Source organism: Pipistrellus hanaki, assembly GCF_964339955.1.
Source record: "Pipistrellus hanaki genome assembly, chromosome: 2".
NCBI classification, from domain to species: domain Eukaryota; kingdom Metazoa; phylum Chordata; class Mammalia; order Chiroptera; family Vespertilionidae; genus Pipistrellus; species Pipistrellus hanaki.
In genome coordinates, this window is record NC_140504.1 from 199584740 (window position 1) to 199604211 (window position 19472).

Sequence of the window (19472 nt, forward strand, 5' to 3'; positions counted from 1 at the left end):
GTAGAAAGACTCTGCTTTTCTGGACCCCTGAGCCCCTCAGAGGAGACCCCGAATACACAAAGCTCAGCAAAACTGGGCTCCAACGCCACCCCACCTGCACCACGTGCTGCCGCCAGCCCCTCCCTCCCACCACAGCCTGACCAGCCTCTGGATTCGGCCCACGGGACGTGACCTCGAAGGATCTTCCAGACGCCCCGAGGCACCCCTCCCTGCACCCCTCCCAGCGTGGCCCTGAGATGGCGTGATTGCCAGTCAGGCACCCAGGGGAGAGGCAGCTGTTATCTGAAATGAGGAAGCGTTTCTGCTAGGGGTGGGGGTGGGGGGTGGGGGAATTGCCGTGGTTACAGGCTTGCACCTGCACAAGTTCCTTTCAGAGAAGGGGACACAGGAAGGGCGTCTGCCTTGTCACCTTGGTGAGAGACGCCGCCTGGACTCACGCGATGGTGCCTTCTCTGCAAACTGCCCTGCTCGGGAAGGTTCCCGGGAGGCCAGGCCCGGCGCCTGGCAGGGCCAAAGCCAGGTCCAGCCCTGGTCTCAGTCTATCCCAAAACGCAACACCACGGGGATCTCCAGTGGGGGCGTTGGGTGGGGACTTTGGGGAAGCAGAGTGGTTGGTTCTCAAAACAACTTGATGGGGAAGTTACACAACTTGAGAAATACCCTCCTGTTTCCCCTATTCTTGTCCCCCTTTCCACTCACCCCGGTGACCCCACTGCCCAGTGGCCCCAGGACAGCCGTGAAGCATGTCCTTTCCCATGACCAGCGGTGTTCCGTGGACTTGGGGCCAGGAGTCCCAGCCGGAGAAGACGGACAGCAGCCGGTAGGGGGGCTGGGGAAACCTGGGTCCAGGTGGCTGCATGGGGTCAGGGTGCTCCCTGTTGGGAGTCCGCGTAGAGGAGGAGTGATGGCTGGCACTTGGGGAGCCAGGCAGGTCACAGAGTACCGTTCGCCTCCTGCGGGGACCTGCAGCAGCGTATCCCTGACGTGTCCCTGGCACACTGTGGGGACAGGATCCCTGAATGCACCAGGTGCTAACTTTCAATTCAGGAAGCCGTGGAAGAGCCCGGGGGCAGCAGCTCCACCAGAGCCTATGAGATGGGCCTTGTGGCCTGGCTCCCTCGCCTGCGCTGGCAGCCTCAGGACGCAGTGCTGTCACAGGTCTTTACCCTGAGCTCTGGCTGCCCAAACATGTTCTTTCTAAGAAAAGTCCCAGCTGGTCATCATGGAATCCTCAGTCAGAAGTGTCATCACCCACGGGGACCTGTAGTCAGCCTGCCTGGGTTTTGGTGAACAGAAGTGAGGTGGGCTGGGGTCAAGGGGTGGGCGGCACCCTTAAGTGTGAGTGGGGACCAGGGATCATCCTCCTGTCACCAGACGGTGGCCTGGCTTGGTGTGGGTGTGCCAAGAGCTGGCTGGTAGCGTGTGGGTTCTTGACTTTGTGCAGGAAAGATTTCACAGCAGTCAAGGGGACTGTGAGTGTTTTTAAAGTTGGGGAGGGATTGTGAGTGTGTTTATTAAAGTTGGGGACAGGGAAACAAGGAAGTACTTCGAAGAAGCAGCAATAGGAGGCGTAGGCTTCTGCTCAGCTCACTGGGAAGTCAGAGGACAGAGGGCCGTGGCAACAGCTCAGGGGGGTTAGTCCAGGAAGAGCTGCCACTGCCCATTACTGCCCGGGGTGCATGTTTCCTGAGGACCCTTAGAAGGTGCGTACCTGCGGGAGGAAGGAGTGGGGGTGTGGGTGTGCCCGCCGGAGGCAGAGTGCATGCTTGAGGGTGTTTATTTCTCTTGCAGATGGGAGTCTTGGGAAGGTCTCAGGGGAGGGGCTCTGCAGGATATTCATCAGTTTCCAGGGGCACCGTTCAGGGTCACGTCTTTGCTAACGGGTTGGTGACAGGGCAGGGCAGGGCCATCAGTCATGGCAGCGGGTCCTGTGCCCACCTGGCTTTGCTGCTCTTCTGGGCCTAGAGCTGATATACAGCCGAGACCTAGATGTTACCTTCCGAGAGGTGACCTGCATCTGCCGGTAAATTGCAGGGTTTGTCCAGCTCTCTGCCTCAGTCTCCCCATTCTACTTGCCAAGGGATTGTCCCAGCTTTTTTTTTTTTTTTTTTTTTTTTTTTATATATATATATATATATATATATATATATATATATATATATATATATATATTTTGTTGATTTTTTTACAGAGAGGAAGGAAGAGGGATAGAGAGCTAGAAACATCGATGAGAGAGAAACATAGACCAGCTGTCTCCTGCACACCTCCTACTGGGGATGTGCTCGCAACCCAGGTGCATGCCGTTGAGGGGAATCGAACCTGGGACCCTTCGGTCCGCAGGCCGACGCTCTATCCACCGAGCCAAACCCGTCAGGGCTGTCCCGGCTTTTTACCCTCCAGTGTCACTCTGCGGAGGGTCAGCGAGCGGCCACCTGCGGGGCTGGTGTCCAAGGACAGCGCCCCACCTGCGAGGGGGGCGGGGCGGGGCCGTGGTGGGGCGGGGCCAGTGGGCGCGAGGCGGGGCTAATGAGCGGGAGGGGCGGGGCAGTGGGCGCGGTGGGGGCGGGGCCAGTGGGCGCGCTGGGTAAAGCGCGGCGCATGCGCGGGGCCGGCACGCGTGCGCACTGGCTGCGCGGAGGCAGTGCTGCTTGTTGGGCCGGCGCCGCGGTCCCCGGAGCCATGGGGTGGGATGCGGCCGCGGCGCCGGGGACCGGGTAGCGACGACGAGCCGCTGCGGGGCAGCGGAGTCCGCGGACGGAGCCGGGCGAGGGGACGGCCCCGCAGGCGCCCGCGGCCGCGAACGGTGAGTGCGCGCCGCCCCGGCCCCGCCCGCGCCGCCTGGGGCCGCAGGGCCGGGGGTGTGGACGCCGGAGGCGCCGCCGCCGCCGGTGGGTCCGGGAACGCAAAGCGGGGTCTCCCGGCCCCGGACCTCGGCCCACGGCCCACGGGCACTGCCGGGCGGGACGCCGAGGGGCAGCGGGCAGTCCCTGAGGCATTCGCCCCGGGCGCCGCCCCGGGCCCTGCGGGAGGCCGCGCCTCCGGGCTCCTCCGGAATAACCGGTCCCGGCGCCGGGCGGCCGCGCCTCCTCGCCGCGCCCTCGGGGAGGGGCTGGGGGAGCGCGCCGCCCTTCTGGCCGCTTCCCGGGATCGGCTCCCGCCGGGCGGCTGACCTCTGCCCCCGCCCCCCGCCCCGCCGTCACCTTTGCCGCCGCCGCCGCCGCCGGGGCCGGAGTCCGAGCCGGCGCTCCCGGTGGCTGCGCTGGGAGGCGGGCCCTCGCGGCGGCGCTGGCTCTTGTTCTTGGAACTTCCCCTGGGTTTGTGTTACCAGCACGAAACCGCGTGCGATTGGCAGGCGACGGCCCAGGGCCCCCCGGCCACAGGGGCCCCGGCCGGCCACGCAGCATTCCCGGGGGTCCTGGGGGTGGACGCGTGGGGGGGGCGGTGCCCTCGTTACGCAGGAAAGAGGCGGCTCTGCGGAGCCCAGCGTCTGGGAAAAGGGGGTGTAACCTGCAGAGTGCAGAGGCGGGCGGGTGTTGATGGCTTGTGGTGTTGTTTGTTAAACATTTTTATTGATTTCGGAGAGGAGGGGGGAGGGAGAGAGGCACAGAAACGTCAGTGATGGAGGGTATCATTGATTGGCTGCCTCCTGCACGCCCCCCATGAGGATCCAACCCGGCCCTGACCTTGGGTTCATAGGTCATCACTCAACCACTGAGCCACACCCCCCGGTGGCCTGTGTCCTTATTACCTGAAATCACCGCTTCTCTGCAGCCAGAGGGACCTGGAGGCCGGCCACCTGCCCTGCCGGCACCCTGAGGGTCTTGGGTCCTGGGTGCTGGGCCAGTGCAGGCAGCTGGTCCCTGCTGGTGGTGGCTGCCCATGGGTACCGACTCCCCTCCTTGCCATTCTCTGGGCTCCATGCACCAGGAGGGGTGATGGCAGTATCGGAGACAACGGGGAAGGTTGCCTGGGTGCCCGCTCCCTGCAGAGGGACCACGTGGGCGGGGCTGCCCCGGAGGGTGCCTCCTTCAGGTCCCTGATGCAGGGAGGTGTGGGTGAAGGCCGGCTCTTGCCTCAGTAGAACTTCCTAAAGGGTCTTGGTGCGCGCCGGCCTCACCACGCCTGCTGGCATTGGGCATTACTCGTTGTTAGTTACTGGGGGAGAAGAAAAGACCCCCCCACTCAGTACCAACTAGTGAGGCTGAACAGCTTCCCGTCTCTGTGACCAGATAAAGTTTCCTTGTTCATTCAGTTTCAACAAGTATGTTTTTGTTGTTTTAATTGATTTCGGAGAGGAAGCGGGGGAGAGAGAAACATCAGTGATGAGAGAGAATCATGTCCACACTGGGGATCGAGCCCACAGCCTGGGCCTGTGCCCTGACTGGGAACCGAACTGGGACCTCCTGGTTCGTAGGTCAAAGCTCAGCCACTGAGCCAGGCAACAGACACATGTGGGAAACTCACCCTGGAATCACGATTTAGGTTCGTGTGTGTGTGTGTGTGTGTGTGTGTGTGTGTGTGAATTTTTACACATTTACTCACTGCACCTCAGGGTGTCTCCTCACCACTTTACCTTTGAATTCTCTGTTACTGTGCTCCAGTACAGCTTTCTAATCAAACACCCCCCCCCCCCCCCCCCCACACACACACACACGGATTGTTTGTTAAAATTAGGTTCCTGCTTTCTGAACTTGGGCAGTTAGGATTTCACCTTTTTAGAACAGTTAACACTCCAAACAGACTGGAGTTAAATGTGCATCCTGAGAAAAAAATTCAGTATGATCATTTTATAAAATAGTTTATTGCCTGGCCATCAAATTAGTCTTTGCAAGTAACTGTTAACAGCTTCTAGATAATCTATAATAATAAAATAATAATAATAATAAAAGGGTAATATGCAAATTGACCAAACCGCTGGACAGCGGAACGACCATCCGGACAAAGCCGGGGCTGCGAGGGCCGAGCCTTGCACCAGTTCCTTGCCTGGGCCTCGTGTGCGTGATAAAATAGACAGTTTGTAAGTACATCTGCGTGTTGTGGGCTTGGCTCACCATTTTTTATCAGCTGTTTCGAGATACAATTCCCAGGAAGCGGTGGAGATGGGACGGAGAGAAGTATGTGTTCCTAGCCCGCGCCCAGGGCTGCCTCCCACACGGTTGCACAGTCATGGGAGCGCCAGGAAGTGGACATGGGAAGGCTGCCTACACGGCCCCGCCCTGGCAGTGGCCACCAGTTTTACCCCGTGTGGCTGCGTGTTGGCTGTGTGTACAGGGTGTGACTGCTCACCGCACCCTGTCCGCCCTTCCCAGCCCACCGGCCCCTCCCTGGCTCCGCACCACCCCCCTTCAGTGATCGCGGGGCAGCAGGTCCTTCAGACGGTGGCCCTGGAGGCTGGCTTGGCCCTCGCGTGCTGCTTCCTCTGAGGTCCATCTCAGCAGACCTCGGTGTGCCCACCCTGCCGGGAGTCAAACCCAAACCTCTGCCCGCCAGTCCCCCGGCCGGCTGTGCCGGGCCTGTGGGCTTTGTCTGGACAGTTCTCTCTGCGATGGATGCCCAGTGGCTGCCGAGCTGGGCTGTCAGTTAGGGTTTTGTTTGTTTTTAATATATTTTATTGATTTTTTACAGAGAGGAAGGGAGAGGGATAGAGAACATCGATGAGAGAGAGACATCGATCAGCTGCCTCCTGCACACCCCCTATCGGGAATGTGCCCACAACCAATGTATATGCCCTTGACCAGAATAGAACCTGGGACCCTTCAGTCTGCAGGCCGACGCTCTAACCATTGCGCCACACCGGTTTCAGCTGTCTGTTAGGGTTTTTTGTTTGTTTGTTTGTTTTAATATATTTTATTGATTTTGTACAGAGAGGAAGAGAGAGAGAGAGTTAGAAACATCAATGAGAGAGAGTCATCGATCAGCTGCCTCCTGCACACCCCCTACTGGGGATATGCCCGCAACCAAGGTACATGCCCTTGACCGGAATCGAACCCGGGTCCCTTCAGTCCCCAAGCCGATGCTCTAACCATTGAGCCACACCGGTTTTAGCTGTCCGTTAGTTTTTATGAGAAACTGCCAGACAGTCTTCCAGAGGCCTGCTCGCTCCCTCCCGCCGGCCCCTCCCCTGCTCGGGACGGCTCGCGCCCTCTCTGGCTTCCCCTGCTTCGGCGCTTCTGGTGGGTGCGTGGCCCCCTCCTGTGGTCTTGACTCCTCGTGGCAGTGAGGCCTCTCGTGGGCTCACTGGCGTGGACAGCCCCTCGGTGTGCTCCCCTCCCTGCCTGCCGCCGCCTCCGCGTGGAGCTCACGTTGTGTCTGCGAGTTATTCGTGCCCGGAGCCCGGTCCACGCCCGGAGCCCGGTCCACGCGGCTGTCTGCTGGCTGTCTCTCCATCTGGAGCCTGTTTTCAGTCCTTGAACGGGTCTTCCACCGAACACGTTTCTGTTGGAGTGAAATCCAGTTTATCTGCTTTCTTGCCTTTTATGGGCTGTGCTTTTTATATCACGAGTAAACAGTTCTCTCGCCCTGAGTCAGAGACGTCCCGCTTTCTTGCAGTTTCCAGTTGCCGCTGCGGGTACGCGGCGGGACTGACGGACCCCCGGGCAGAGGTGGGTTCTGGGAGTCGGGGCGGAGGGCCTTTTGTGCCGGGGCCGTTGGCGGAGGGGCGCTGGCCTGCCGCTGGGCTCTGCTCTCCGCGACCGTCTGCCTTCCCACACGCCTGGCCTGGCCTGTTCCCGTAGAGTAAGTCTTCTGTGTGTTTTCAGATGGGTTTGAGAGAGAGGAGGGAGGGAAGAGTTGGGGGGAGAGAAACATCTCTGTGAGAGCGAAACATCTGTCAGCCCCTCCTGCACGCCGGGAGCTGGGATCGAGCCGGGGACCCAGCCCGCAGCCCAGCACAAGCCCCGACCGGGACTCACACCGCAGCCTCTGCGTGTGCGTGCGGACCACTGCGCCGCCGCGGCCCGGCCCGCAGAGAGACCGGAGAGCGAGCCTCCTGCTCTGTCCGGCAGTGCGGGCGTTCAGCGCCGTCCTCCTGGCTCTCCCGGAAGCAGCTCCTCGTGTCCACGGAGTCCCTTCTGGACTTCATAGAGCGGACCGGGCCCTCTGGGGTGGGGCGCCTTACCGCCCAGCCCAGGAGCATCTGCCGTTTCTCTCGTTCGTGTTTCTCTTGTTCTCAGCATACTAGCCTCCTCGTGGTGTTTTATTTTTAATTATTTATTTTAGAGAGAGGCAGGAAGGAGGGAGAGCGATTTGTCGTCGTACTTATTTCTGCTTTCATTTGTTGCCTCTTGTGTGTGCCCTGACCAGAGATTGAACCCGCAGCCTTGGTGTGCCGGGTGGCACTGAACCCCGCCGAGCGACCGGCCAGGGCTCTCTACGGGTTGGTTATGTTTGCGCCTCATTGTTTTTTAAACATATTTTTATTATTGATTTCAGAGAGAAAGAAACATCAGTGATGAGAGAGAATCGATTGGCTGCCTCCTGCACGCCCACCCTGGTGCTCGTGTCTGAAACCTAGGCAGGTGCCCTGGCTGGGAATTGAACCATGACCTCCTGGTTCATAGGTCGATGCTCAGCCTCTGAGCCACGCCGGCTGGGCACATCTCCCTATTTTTTTATTTTTTTAATATATTTTATTGATTTTTGTACAGAGAGGAAGGGAGAGAGATAGAGAGTTAGAAACATCGATGAGAGAGAGTCATCGATCATCTGCCTCTTGCACACCCCCTACTGGGGATATGCCCGCAACGAAGGTACATGCCCTTGACCGGAATCGAACCCGGGGCCCTTCGGTCCCCAAGCCGACGCTCTATCCATTGAGCCAAACCGGTCCCGGCACATCTCCCTATTTTTAAAGTGATGGTCAGTGACGCCTTTTACTTCCTCCTCTGTCTGCTTTGCCTGCTGTGCCGGCCAGGACTTCGGCGTGGGACTCTGTCGGGCAGAGGGGTGGGAGCAGACGCCGTCAGGAGACATTCCCTTACTCACCGCTGAGTTAGGTGTCAGCTGTCGGCTCCGTAGATGGTGTGCATCAAGCTCCTCCCCGTTCCTCATCACAGAACTTTTGTCATAAATGGGTACTGAGTTTTGTGCATCAGTTGATGTCATCAGGTGATTTTTCCTTCTTGCCTTGCTAATGTGTTGCATTGCATGGATTGAGCCAACCTTGCATTCCCAGAACAAACCTGTTGGCGGTGGGTTATCCTTTTTAAACATGTATTGCTGTAGAGCACATGTGTCAAACACAAGGCCCGCGGGCCAAATCCAGCCCGCCAGGCCTTGCAATGTGGCCCGCACCGCGCTGTCATCACTGCACTCTGCTGTCAGTTTATGACATTGTCAGTTTATGACTGTTCAGTAAACCATTCGGCCCGCGATTTAGGCTGGATTTTAGATTTTGGCCCCTTCTCTGATTGAGTTCGACACCCCTACTGTAGAGTAAGGCTGCTCTGGGCAGCACGGAGTGTGACCTGAGAGTTGGTGTGAGTCCTAGTTCCTGAAGCGCAAGCAGAAGCGGAGGCAGCGCCACCTGCAGGCGTAGCTCTAGGGCTTGTGTCCGGGCTCTCTGGGACCGGCCGCGGCTGTGGGTTGGGGGGGGGCAGGGAGTGCCGCTGGGAGACCCTGCGTTGCCTGTTGGGCAGGCGGTGGGTAGTGTCCTTTGCCCGCAGGAGCCCGCCCTCTCACTCTGTGCACTGCTGCGTGTGCGTGACTTCAGCTCTGAGCACGGGTTACAGACTCCAGCTCCCTCATCCATTTAAGTGATAATTACCTCGAGTGAGTTACCTGTGACTGCTGCCCATGACACAAATCACATGCCCAGGAACCCCGTGATTGCAGGTGGTCACCATCACGGTGAAGATCTCAGCGGCGTGGCCATCCCCTCGCCTTTCCTCCTCCGTCTCTCCCTCCCCGCGGTGTTTCCGTTCCTTCCTGGCTCTAGGGTTACGGCCTCTGCCGGCTGGGGCAGCGGCTCGGTGACCACAGGCCCAGCGTGTCCGTTGTCATTTACCAGCTTCCCTCTCCTCGGGCTCTGAGGCTGCCCTCCCGGCTCAGCTCCCAGCAGCGGGGGCCCTGCCTGTGCGCCGCAGGGTCTGGTGGGGGTGGGGGTGGGGGACAGGCAGGCCTTGTTCCCAGGGGCCGCGAGCTGAGTCTGCGGGGTCGTGGCCTCCCGGAGCCCTTGGCCGGCTCAGGCGTGGGCCTCTGTTGGCCTCCCTCTGTGTCTGCTGTGGGCGAGCAGGGCCTGGGGTGTTGGCCCCGATGCCAGCTGTGCGACCTGGCCGACCTGGCGGGGCGTCCCTGCTCCTGGTTCTGCTTCGCTGGGAGGGGACGGACGGCAGCAGGTGAGTGGTCTGCCGTGGCGTTTGCATGCCTGCCGTGTCCCGTTTCTGCCCCAGGTGCTTCTCCTGGGCTGTCACCTTCCCTGGGGCTCCCACATCACTGTCCCTGTTCTGGTCATTTCCTGTTGGAGCATGGCTGCTGGGCCCTCTCCGTGCTGCGGGCTGTCGACTTGCTCTCCGAGGCAGCAGCACGTGGGGCTCGGGGACCTTTTGGCTCCTCAGGGGAGCTGCCGGGTTCAGGCCTGTGTCTGCCCACCGCACCCTGGGCGGCACCCAGGCTGGTGGAGTGCGCACCGCAGGCTGAGCCGGCCGTCCCCTGAGCGCCATCCCCTGGCAGCAGCACGTGGGGCTCAGGGGGACCTTTGGGCCCGAGAGCCTGAGCAGAACCAGGTCAGTAGCTTCGGTTGTCGGCCGGGACCGCCCGGCGCTGTGCGGAGCGGGACGTGGGGGAGGGGGCGCAGGCTCCCATGGCGGTGCCGGGCGAAGGCCGGAGCAGGCGGTGTGGGTGCCAGGGTGCGCAGTCTGTGTCGCTCGGGCTCCCCGGGGCGGCTGTAGCCTGGCAGGGGTGAGACGTTTTAAGAAACTTCAGCCAGGCTGCCGCGTTCTCGTCGGCCTGTTGACAGAGTTGGTCTGTCCGTGTTCGGGTACAGTCCTTGTCACGTGTGTGCTTAGCAGATGTTTTCTGTCGCCACCACGTGACGCTCACTTTGTTAACCGTCCTGGGAAGGGTAGTGGCTTCCATTGTGATGAGGTCGGTTCTTGTAGCGCTGGTGCTTGGCGTGTTCTGTTTAAAAACCTTCGCCAAAGCCACGGCAGCTGAGCCTTCCTGTGCGGGTGAGTGCGGGGGCTGCCAGCGTGCAGAGCGGACGGTCCCTTCGTCCCTTCGTCCCTCTGTCCCTGGCCTGTCTGTCCGTCTCGTGTCGGGACCACACGCGGCTCGGGCAGCGTTGCCGCAGCGATGGCTCAGGCTCAGTGTCCTTTCTCAGAAAGCGCTGGTTTGCTGTGGGTTTGGGAGGGCCCGGGAGTGTGGGGGGACGGAGGTAAGTGTCCCCTCCAGTCCTGAGCGTGGCTGTCCTTCCCTCTCTGTTTCCTCTGGCCTGTCTTTTCTGCATGGACTTGGCAGCCTTTCTGCTGGGGGGTGAGTGACGGAGCATTGTGACGCTCCACACCGCAGGCAGCCAGTCCGTGTCGCAGAAGTCCCCACAAGGTCCCCTTGCAGTGCCCGGGGTGAGGTGCCTCCAGGGACCCCGTCACCTTTGACCTCCCCTGGAGGCCCAGGCTTGCCCAGAACCCTCCACTTCTCCCGCCCACCCCGCCCCTCCGTGCCAGCCCTGCCTCCTGGGAGAGGAATGGCGTGGCCTGGCCTGGCCGCCCGCTCCTGTGGAGGCCGGGCCACCCGGCCTGGGTCGTCCTCCGCCGGCCTGTCCTCTGCTCCTCCTGACGTCCACGTCCGGGAGGACACCTTCAGGGCCACGCCCGGCCCCGGCCTCCCCCTCCCCCCGGGGAGGTCAGTGTTTGCTCCTTCCCTCCTGCCCTCTCTCATCAGTCGGGAATTTTCTTAGAAAATCACTCTCCGCCTTATCAGGCTTCCTTGGCTCCCGCCCTGTGAGTGGTGTGAGCTCAGCCTCCCCGCCCCCGGCCCTGCCCGGGCGCACGGCTGTGTTTCCTGTGGACACGGAGCTTCGGAGCCTTCTTTGCGGGCCGTGGGCACCGTGTCCACGCCGAGCTGTGCCCGGTGGTGAGGAGAGGTCTGTGGTCACACGTCCGTCCGGGCCGTTCCGGGACGGAGCGTCCAGCCGCCGCCGCTCTGAGTCGCGCTCGCTCAGCTTTTCTGGACGGAGAGGCGTTTACCTCGCCGGCTTCTCCGGCCGCTGTGCCCGCTGGGCGCGTGGGCTCTCTTCCTGCCCTTGGACCCCGGGCTCACTGAAAGGGCTGCGGAGTCCTCACGCGCTTTGTTTTGTTAAATCAGGGATCCGCGTTCTGACCGAAGCCCTGGTTCATCGACCATGGAGATGGAGCCGGAGAAGGTCAGCGCGCGCCGGGGGCTGAGCGCGGACACGGCCTCCTACCGCTGTGCCGCCTGCCACGGGGACGAGGACCCGGCGCTGGGCCACCCCATCCCCATCCGGGGCCGCGCCAAGTCCCGCAGCCTGTCCGCCGCGCCCGCCCTGGCGAGCACCAAGGAGTTCAGGTACGGGGCCCTCGGCACACAGCGCCCACGCCTGTGCCCACGGAGGTGTGTGGCCCAGGCCCCGCTCCTGGCTGGGCTGGCGGGGCCACAGCCCACACGTCTGTTGGACGCGTGTCCCCTCTCCCCTCCCCGAGGCCAGCCGCGCGGCTCTTGCACAAGACCTTGAGTAACCGCGTGCAGAGCGGGTGCGACCAGCGGGCAGGGCGAGGTGAGGACACCTGGGACAGTAAACACCCTGGCCCTGGAGAAGCTGCCAGAGTGACTGTGCCTCTGGAGCAGGGGGCGCCTGCAGGCCAGGGGCATCCTGGGAGGAGCGCCAGGTGAGGCGGAGGAGCGCACGGCGACAGGTGCCCCAGGGTTTTCTGGGTAGAAAGTTCTCGCCGCGTTGGGAGGCAGCGGAGCCTCGGCCAGGCAGCTTCTTTCAGGTGCCTTCCTCCGGTTTTGTTGACCCTCCGCACCCAGGCCACGTGGCTCCCGCAGCCGGCTCTGGGCTTGGCTCTGGGCGTGCGTCAGGCACCCTTTCTGTGCAGAGGACGGAGCCTGGCAGCGGCCGGGGCGTGTCGGCCTGTGGGTGTCAGCCAGGGAGTGAGAAGGCCCGTCCCAGCTAAACACCGGCTCACAATCCACTGCAGACCCGTTTCCAGGCTCTGTCCCCGAGGCCGCAGGGGCGGCTGCCCAGGAGGAGCCTGTTCTGTGCGGGGAGGCGGCCGTGGAGCCCTGAGCTCGGCAGTCAGCGACGAGAGCACGTGGCCGGCTCCCTGTGGCTGCCTGTGGAAGGGCCTGCGGGGTCCTTGGCGGCTGGTGTGGGGGATCCCCCCTGCCCGGCCACGCGAGGCGTCTGGTGGGGCGGGCACTGGCCCCCCCGGCCGAGGGAGGAGGGCACCGAGCACCCCGGACGTGCTGGCCCCGTGCTCGGCCAGGGGCCTGTGCCTCAGTCACCTCTCAGCTCAGGGAAGTGGGGCGCTCAGGAGCGTCGTCCTTGTTGACAGGATGGCCCGAGGGGGTGCCCGTTGGCACGTGGCTCTCGGTTCCCAGGGATGGTTTCCTGCAGCCTCGGCCCAGGCGCAGGGGAGGGCTGGTCCCACAGGCACCTGCACAGCTCAGGTTCCAGGCGGCCCGAGGTCAGGCCTGCTCCGGGTGTGTCCTGGTTCTGAGGCTGGGCCAGGTGTGCCCCGGTGTCTCCAGAGGCCGTGCTGCCTGGACAGCGTGTGCTCTCCGGTGAGCGCCGCGGCCAGGGCGGTCCCCCGGGGCCCAGGGACAGAGCCGTCACTGGGCGGAACGCTCCCGAGAGGCTGCACCGCTCTGCTCTCTCCACAGGAGGACCCGCTCCCTGCACGGGCCCTGCCCCGTGACCACCTTCGGACCAAAGGCCTGTGTGCTGCAGAACCCCCAGACCATCATGTGAGTGCGGGCCTGCTGGGTCCGGGGGTCGCTGTGTGGGGGGCTCCAGGACCTTTGAGAACGTGAGGCGAACGGGCATGTACGCCCAGCTTTCCCTTGGATTTGGTTTTATCTTTAATTAAAGTTCAGGAAGAAAAGGCCGTATTTCACACGCACACATGTGGTGGGGCGAATGTTTCTCCTTTATTGGTTCCTAAAATGCAAGACGTTGGCTTTTTTGAAAACGTGAGTTGACCTGTTTGAGGAGGTCACGCTCGCAGTGCTGTTCCTCGCTCTGGGGCAGCTGAGGGCCTGGCGCCTGCATGGCCGCTGGCCCAGGAGGCATGTGGCCCAGGAGGCGGCCGGAGCGCAGCCGGTGAGCGCCATCCTGTGCTCGGAGTGGCCTGTGGGTCCCGTCAGGCACGTGCCAGTCCAGACTCGGCCCAGCAGGGCGTGCAGGAGGCAGCCAGCTGTTTCTCAGAAATCAATAAAAACATTAAAAAAAACTATTAGAGCAGCTTTAGGTTTACAGCAAAATGGAGGGAGAGGTACATAGATTTCCCACCTGTCCCCCTTCCCCCCACGCACATCCCCTCACCACCGACCCCTCGCAGGGGTCAGGGGTCAGGGGTCAGCAGAGAGCCGGCCTGACACTCACCACCACCAGGTCCAGTGACAGCGGGTTCCTGGGTGCTGTGCGTCCTGTCGCACAGGCGTGTAGTCGTGTGTGTACCGCGATTATCACGGAGTGTCACTGGCCCCAGGTCCTGTGACCGGCTTTCAGTCGGGTTTTGCTGTAAAGGTTGAGGGTAATCTGAGTTGCTCACCGGAGGTGTGCTGTGGGCTGCACCCCATGAACCAGTTGGCAGGAAGCCTGGGCCCGGCGGCTCTGCATGGCCTCTGGGTGGGTGGGTGTCTGTGGGAGGCCTGGCGTCCTGCCTGGCCATGGAGGGGGGCGAGGGTGAGGGGTCGGTGAGGGCATCCCACAAAGGGCGCCGCTGTCTGTCCTGGAGCAGTGCTGCCGGTGCGGTGGCTCCAGGAGCTGCCAGGGCGGCGGGACTGAGAGGTCAGGTCCCCGCGGGGAGGTCAGGACCAGCCAGGTGCACGCGGGCGCTTCAGGCAGCAGGTGCCTGGGAGACAGCTTCCCAGCCAGCGCCTGCCTTCGGGGTGGGCTGGACGAGGGAGGCCGGCCCCTCGGGGCTGCGGGCGCCTGTGGCGTGGCCCCAGCGAGAGCTCCTCCCGCAGGCACATCCAGGACCCCGCCCGGCAGCGGCTGACGTGGAACAAGTCCCCCAAGAGCGTCCTTGTCATCAAGAAGGTCCGGGACGCCAGCCTGCTGCATCCCTTCAAGGAGCTTTGTGCATACCTGATGGAGGTGAGCCCGCGGCCCGAGCCCTTGCCGCCTGCAGCCCTCCCCTGCCCGCAGCCCCCGCCGCCCGTAGGCCCCGCCGCCCGCAGGCCCTGCTGCCCGCCTGCAGCCCTCCCCCGCCCGCAGCCCTCCCCCGCCCGCAGCCCTCCCCCGCCCGCAGCCCTCCCCCGCCCGCAGCCCCCGCCGCCCGCAGGCCCTGCTGCCCGCCTGCAGCCCTCCCCCGCCCGCAGCCCTCCCCTGCCCGCAGCCCCCGCCGCCCGTAGGCCCCGCCGCCCGCAGGCCCTGCTGCCCGCCGCCCACAGCCCTCCCCGCCCGCGGCCCCCGCCACCCCAGGCCCCCTCGGCGGCGGGCACAGCGTCCAGGGCGGAGGCAGGAGCTCCTTCACCGTGGCCGTGGGCAGGGAGGGGATTCGCAGCCGCAGGGGAATTGGTCTCCGCCGGCCGCCGGGCCTCTGGGCTGACGCACCCGCTGTCCCCAGGAGAACAACATGATCGTGTACGTGGAGAAGAAGGTTCTGGAAGACCCTGCCATCGCGGGGGACGACAGCTTCGGGCCCGTGAAGAGGAAGTTCTGCACCTTCCGGGAAGGTGAGCGCCCGCCTGCGCAGAGCCCGGGAGCCGGCCTCCCGCCTCCCGCTGACGGCTCTCCTGCCTTCCAGACTACGACGACATCTCCAACCAGATCGACTTCATCATCTGCCTGGGCGGCGACGGCACGCTGCTCTACGCCTCCTCGCTCTTCCAGGTGAGCCGCGGCCGCCGCTCCGCCTCCCGCCCGGGCGGCCAGTGCCCGCTCTGTGGTGCCTTGAACTGGGGGAGGGCCGTGGTGGGGTGACGGGGGTTCGGATCCCGGGGTGATCCCAGAGGGGAGGTCCACCCTGCACGGCCCACCAGGGGTCAGAAGGTCAGGCCTGGCCCTGCTCACCTCAGGGGCCACTTCACCCAGGCCGGCCCCGTAGGCCCTGGCCCTGGGGTGCGTGAGGCCCGCTGACACGGGGACGTGGGTGGAGGGTCAGCTGGGTGACCACTTCTTCGCCTTCAGGGCAGCGTGCCCCCCGTCATGGCATTCCACCTGGGCTCACTGGGCTTCCTGACGCCCTTCAACTTCGAGAACTTTCAGACCCAAGTGACTCAGGTGATACAGGGTGAGTCGGAATGTTCTGGAACCGCAAGCAGTCTGAGCCCGGCCTTGCCTTCTCCCGGTTTGGGATTTTAAAGGTGTTCAGGGAACCGTGGTATTTCAAGTCAGAGACCCCCTCCCCGCTCCCTGAGTCTGTGGGGTGATGCTGTCCACAAAGGGGGCAGCTCCGTGCCCAGCTCCTCAGCTGGACACTCACCTGTGCTCTGTGCTTGGTGCTCCCGTCTCCTCCCCTCACCAGGATCCCTTCCCCTTCCTCCCTCCTCCCCCCGTCCCCCCCCCCCCCCCTCCAAGGTTCAGCGATTTCTGCGTCTGATTGGCTCAGACGCTTTTCCTAACATCGAAAAATGGGAGCAGGTCGCGGGTTGAGGACACGGCGTGCTGAGTGGCAGTGGGTGGATTTTCACAAAAAACAGACGTGTTGCTCTCGCTTTGGGGGGAGAAAAGGGGGTCCCTGGTGGAGAGGGGTTTCTGCTTCCTATGGGTGTGACCCGCCCGGGTCCCTAGGGAACGCAGCTATTATTCTCCGGAGCCGGCTGAAGGTCAAGGTCGTGAAGGAGCTCAGAGGGAAGAAGATGGCCCTCCCTAACGGGGTCACTGAGAATGGGGTGCTGGCCTCGGACTGGGACACGGAGGCCGGGAAGCAGGTCATGCAGTACCAGGTCTGTGGACACGTCCCTCAGCTGGTCCTCAGCGTCTTCCGGCCTCGGGGAGGGGTGGGGGGCTTTGGTTGGACCCCAAGGGGAGTCCCCCCTCAGGGCCTTCCAGACGGCCCAGGAGCGGCACCGGCCTGCGGGACAGACCCCCGGGCGCTGCTCCGCCTCAGTGAGCCGCCTCGGCCCCCAGGTCCTGAACGAAGTGGTGATTGACCGAGGCCCCTCCTCCTACCTGTCCAACGTGGACGTCTACCTGGACGGGCACCTCATCACCACGGTGCAGGGCGACGGTACGTGGCGGCTGTGGTGGGCATCGGGTGCCGTGCGGGTGGGCAGGGAGCGTGACCCGCGGCTGTTCCTCAGGCGTGATCGTCTCCACCCCGACGGGCAGCACGGCGTACGCGGTGGCGGCCGGAGCCTCCATGATCCACCCCAACGTGCCGGCCATCATGATCACGCCCATCTGTCCCCACTCGCTGTCATTCCGGCCCATCGTGGTCCCCGCAGGAGTCGAGCTCAAGGTCAGAGCCCTCACACCCTCTCCCGGCCAGGTGGTCGCCAGGGGCTTCTGAGCGGCCTCATGCCCCGGCACCCCACTGTGACCCGGTTCCCCCGCTGGGGTCCCCCTTTTCTGTGCGGAAAGGGCCTTCTCCCGTCCTCATTGCCCGTTGGGCTCACGCTGCGGCGGGGGCGGGTGTGGGTGCTGTCCCCATGGAGGGGGCCTGCCCGCCTTGGTGGACACGGGGAGTGGCCCAGGTGAGGGCGACAGGGTGGGTCAGTGAGCTGAGCAGAGGCCTGGCCCTGGGTTCCAGCCTAGGGTGGAGGGCGGTGACCTGGGCCTGGGTGGACGTCTGTCCTGTCCCAGGGCTGGTGTCGGCGGGACAGCACCTTCGCCGGGGCTGGCCTTGGCCTCTAAGAGTGCTGTGGGCCTCCAGGGCCCGGTTGGTGCCGCCTCCAAAGCAGGGGTCTGAGGCGTCAGCTGGCACACACAAGCTCACGCCTGTCTGCTTGGCCCTGCAGATCATGTTGTCCCCGGAAGCGAGGAACACCGTGTGGGTGTCCTTTGACGGACGGAAGAGGCAGGAGATCCGTCATGGAGACAGGTGGGTGCGGAGTGAGGGCGTGCCTTCTGCCCTCCTCCTGCCAGGATGGCGTGGGGGCCCTGGGGGTCCTGGGCTCACGTGTCACATGGGACCATGCCTGTCGCAGCCTGTCACACTCGGTAGCTGTGTGGCCCTGGGTGCTGCCGTCCCTGCCGGGAGGGTGGAGCTGCTCATACGTGGCTGCACCCGTCCCCTCTGTCTCTGTCCTCCCCTCCTGAGGGGGGTGCTGAGGGGGCCCATGGCTCTGTCCCAGGACAGACAGCAGTACCCGGGGACCCTGCAGGCGGGAGAGCCAGGTCTGAAATGGCTCCTCGCCGACAGAACGGGCCCCGCCCTCCGGAGGGGGTCCTCTGGGCGGGCGGCAGGTGCTGCTGGCCCTGGGCTCACGCACGCGACCTTGTCTCCAGCATCAGCATCACTACCTCGTGCTACCCGCTGCCCTCCATCTGCGTGCGGGACCCCGTGAGCGACTGGTTCGAGAGCCTGGCCCAGTGTCTGCACTGGAACGTGCGCAAGCGGCAGGCCCACTTCACGGACGAGGAGGGCGAGGAGGAGGGCGAGGAGGAGGGCTAGCCTCCCGCTGCATGGTCCCTGCCGGCGTCAGGTGCCATGTCATCCTGTCTGTGGCCGAGCAGGCGCCCAGCACCTGCCTCTGTCAGCAGACCAGCCGTTTCTCACATTGCAAGTCTCACCTTTTTGCATTTCTATAGAAGCCAAGCGAGCGACAGCAGGCCATCCCACAAGCTGCACGGGCTCTCGTCCCGTCAGGGAGCGTGGGTCAGCCTGTCCCAGTGAGGGGTCAGATCGCAGGCCTCCCTTTGGTGTGGAAATACACGTCTCACAGCCCGTCTTCCTTCCCCACATTCCCCTCGCCCTGCCTCACCCTGCACCTCCCCGGCCCCGGGCCGTGTGAAGAGCACTTGGGAGGTGGGCACAGGCTGGGGTGGGGGGTCCCTCTCCTCCCCGGCTTCGGTGTGACGGGGCCACAGAGAGTGTCACCCGGGAGCCTGGTGGCGGCCAGGGGCGCTCGGCCCCACCCCGCGGGCAGTCTGACTCAGGCTGGTCCACAAGGCCCCGGCGGGAGGCTCGCCCTGTGTTCTCTGTGATGTATGTGGGACCTCTGTCGTGGTCGCCACGCAGGGGACTCTTTAGAAGATTGGGACAAGCGAGTGAGTGGAGGGGAGTGCTGATGCTTCATGCGGGTCCTGGGGTACAAGGACACCCCATCATTCCAGCACCGCCCGCCTCGGCCCGCTGGCTGGGCGTGTTGGCCGTGCGGGACCCAGACCTGTGGAGTCCGTGGCTGTACCCGAGGCTGGGTTTGCCTGTGGCCTTGGCCCCTCCCTCAGCACACGCCCTCAGGGAGTCCGTGGTGAGGAACGTGGCTCTCTGAGGGGTTTCCATCTGCTCCCCTCGGAGAACGGAAGGGCTCAGCACCCTGGGCCTCTCGCCAGGGCCACGGTGGGCAGTGACCTCCCACTGCAGGGACGCACACCCCAGTCTTGTGCTAATGAGGCGTCCAGAGCCACACGTGTGGCCACCTCAGCCGGGTCTCTGGCCGGTCGGCAGCCTGGGCACCGTCACTGCCCTCCGTGCCTGTGTGGACGTGTGTTGACTGAGTGCTGTGCCTACTCTTGTCCCTGCTGCGGCTCCTCAGCATCTGGTCTCAGTGGTGCTGGCACTCGGCCTGGTGTTGCACACAGAGGAGGGCTCTCACTGCCACCTGCCCACCCACGGGGCTGGTCTGCGGTCACTGTGTAGATGGAGCGCCAGCGCTGCCCCCGCCCTGAGGCAGCATGATGGGATGGTCTAGAAAGCTATGGGTTTTTGAAGTAAATTCTTAATGTTTCATATTGTTAATATCCTGAAAATTTATTAAATGTTGTTGAAAGCCTTATTACTATTTTCAGATCCTTTCAATAAACAGACTTCTTTAAAGAGTTGGGTTCAGTGACAACTTTATTTGGATCCAAGTCCCCGAGGGAGGTGGGCTGGGTCCTCTCCCCGAGAGCTCTCGTCAGCCTTGCCCTGGGGCAGGGGCTGTGGGCGTGGCCGCCTGTCCCACGGGGAGGAGCAGCAGTAGTGGTACGGAGCCTGCTGACAGGACCTGCTCTGCACCCCCCCTCAGGGGCCCCTCGATCCCCACCAGCTCCCGTGGGTGGCTGGAACTCGGAGCATCTGCCTTGCTCCCCTGCTCCTTTCCCTGAGCCCTCGGTGGGTGGGCGGCAAGGCTTTGCCAGGATCAGTAGGCACCACAGACATGGCACAGAGCACTGGGCGGAGCCAGTGTTGTGGGGTCGAATC

The 19472-nt window shown here is 63.5% G+C and overlaps 1 protein-coding gene across 2 annotated transcripts; it reads left to right on the forward strand.

Moving 5' to 3' along the window:
- The first annotated feature begins 694 nt into the window (after positions 1–694).
- NADK (NAD kinase) lies at positions 695–19106 on the forward strand. 2 transcript variants are annotated; one of them, XM_084873198.1, is made up of 12 exons: positions 695–820; positions 11302–11523; positions 12841–12924; positions 14149–14278; positions 14751–14859; positions 14931–15016; positions 15314–15416; positions 15917–16071; positions 16256–16355; positions 16429–16586; positions 17086–17168; positions 17576–19106. In XM_084873198.1, the coding sequence occupies exons 1-12, from the start codon at positions 744–746 to the stop codon at positions 17739–17741; spliced, it is 1473 nt and encodes a 490-aa protein (XP_084729324.1). In that variant the 5' UTR covers positions 695–743; the 3' UTR covers positions 17742–19106. The 2 variants fall into 2 exon arrangements, with proteins under 2 accessions (XP_084729324.1, XP_084729325.1); XM_084873199.1 differs by lacking the exon at positions 695–820 and adding an exon at positions 2607–2803.
- The last annotated feature ends 366 nt before the right edge of the window (positions 19107–19472 follow it).

Bases quoted from the DNA above. Each gene is read 5' to 3' on its own strand.
- NADK (XM_084873198.1), top strand. From the start codon at position 744: ATGTCCTTTCCCATGACCAGCGGTGTTCCGTGGACTTGGGGCCAGGAG. The intron at 12,925-14,148 runs GTGAGTGCGGGC...CTCCTCCCGCAG, and splicing joins CAGAACCCCCAGACCATCAT to GCACATCCAGGACCCCGCCC. The intron at 16,072-16,255 runs GTCTGTGGACAC...CTCGGCCCCCAG, and splicing joins AGCAGGTCATGCAGTACCAG to GTCCTGAACGAAGTGGTGAT.